The sequence below is a fragment of the Limulus polyphemus genome, unplaced genomic scaffold (assembly GCF_000517525.1).
Source record: "Limulus polyphemus unplaced genomic scaffold, Limulus_polyphemus-2.1.2 Scaffold1413, whole genome shotgun sequence".
NCBI lineage: Eukaryota > Metazoa > Arthropoda > Merostomata > Xiphosura > Limulidae > Limulus > Limulus polyphemus.
Window position 1 is genome coordinate 153,219 of NW_013667023.1, and position 2,102 is coordinate 155,320.

The 2,102-nt window shown below is 28.1% G+C and overlaps 1 protein-coding gene across 17 annotated transcripts in view; it reads left to right on the plus strand.

The window, feature by feature from the left end:
* Window positions 1–2,102, plus strand: part of LOC106463458 — a 17,116-nt gene that overhangs the window by 3,516 nt on the left and 11,498 nt on the right. For all 17 annotated transcript variants that reach the window (XR_002611499.1, XR_001291059.2, XR_002611493.1 and 14 more), the window contains exon 3: window positions 948–1,129. Coding sequence is in view for 5 of the 17 variants with exons in the window: in XM_022390951.1 (XP_022246659.1) it covers window positions 1,001–1,129 (129 nt within the window). In the remaining 12 variants the exon portion in view is untranslated. The remainder of the gene's footprint in view (window positions 1–947; window positions 1,130–2,102) is intronic.

Below are 2,102 nucleotides of genomic sequence, written 5' to 3' on the forward strand. Positions count from 1 at the left end.
TTATTCTACTCTCGTGTAGTTAATTTAGTTAACTTAACTAACTAATAACTTACTTTACCTTTTACTTTTAGTTAGAAGTAAAGTAAATAAATATAGTATATATATATATATATATATATATATATATATATATATCCCTATAAGGTAACATTTCCATCCCTGGAATCATCCTTGTAGCTCTCCTCTGAACCCTTTGAAATAAGTCAATATCAATCAATAAGTCAATATTTATGAGATCCTTTCTTAGATTAAGACAAAACTATACAGAGTATTCTATATGAGGTCTAACTAGTGATTTATATAAAGATATAATTACCTCTTATTTTTTCTTACTTTTAATCATTACATCTGTAAATTCTCCATAAAATTTCATAGCTTTACTTTGATGGCTTGAGTGACTTATTTAAGTGACTTACTCACTACTATGTCAAGATTTTTTGTACAGTCTCGTGTTTTTGATTGAACTCTGACCTGACTCCCCTGTCTTCCCTATGTGTTCAACATGTAGTTGAGCTAGAATATATAGTTCACTTGGTATTCCATTGGGTTACATTTAAGCATGTTATATTGGTGAGTGTGTATGTATGCAAAAATGCTATTTATTTTAACATTTTTAGCCCGACACTACTGTAGATGTTGACAATATTATGACAGTGACAACCTTCACAAAATGAAGTTTCTTGTATACTGTCTCGTGCAATCCTTAAACATTTTCTAAATCAAAATAGTCACTTATTTAAGCCTGAAGACAGGTACAGCATAGCAACTGAAAGTTTGGTAATACAGAACTAAAAACTATTAACATAGAGATAACCTGTAATATTTATTTTGTTTGAATAAAATGCCATTATATAATAAGTATTTTATTTTATTAGAAATATGCAATTATATTTAATATTTTTTGTAATACTGTCAAAGAAATTAAACTTTTTTTTTTTGTGATTTAGCTATTGTCATAAGACCACATCTGATATGTGACTAAGCAAATTTTAAAACTGAAATGGAGGAAAGTATTGATGCAACTTTGCGGAGAATTAATCAACAAGGAGAGGACATCTTATACAGAGCACGTTTAAGGATTGAGAAGCAAAATTTCAAAACTGAGGATTTAAAAGGCAAACCTCTTAGTGTTAGTAACTTTGATCACAAAGACTTTAATAACTTACATTTAATGCTTGAAAATAATCAAACTATATACTGTATATTAAATAAAACAAAAAATCTAAATTAATGGTTTTACAGTTTCATTATATTTTTGTATAAAAGAACCTGGGTGTATTAGAAAACTTTTGTATGAAACATTTAAAACCAGAAGATGCACAGAAGAACATTTCACATAATTAAATTTAAGCCTGACACATTAGATATTTGTAAGTTCTTTTATTGTAAACACTTTTTATGCATGCAAAACAATTAAATATCTTTGATCACTTTACAAGAATAAAAGAAATTGATAAATCCAAGTCATTCTGGAGTAACCTTGTCATTCTGAATGCAGCTAGAAAAAATTTAATGTCATTAGCAAACTTTACTAATTATGCCCTTATCAGTATCGTTAATGTAACTAAAAAAAAAAAGAGCAAAGGCCCAAGCACTGATCCATATAGCACACCATTTATAACAAAGATCCAGTTTCACTGGATTACATTAATAAAACTTCTTGGTTTCTCTCACAAGTCACCCTGCAATCCAATCAAATAGTATTTCTCTCTAATCCTCAAATTTGAGTTTTTTTTAGCTAATCCTACTTATGATGTTTTATGAAACATTTCCTGAGAATCTAAGTACATCAAATCCACACCCTTTCTGTCATCCAGATAAATTCAATTGTATGATACAGTTTTGTGCTGTCATATATCTGTGTGGACTTGCATTTTTACATTCAGGTGAAATATATTGGCTAATTGGATTTAATATATAATCATATTGTAACTGCCACTTCCTCCAGCTTCAACATTTTTCATTGACCTTTTCTTATCTCCATTGATTGTTATCCTTGTAGCATATAACAATAGAAAAAAGTAATAATTTAAAGATTAACATTTCAGAATAATTTTTCATTTAACTGATGTAATGTGGCATTTAATGACATATTTTATTAT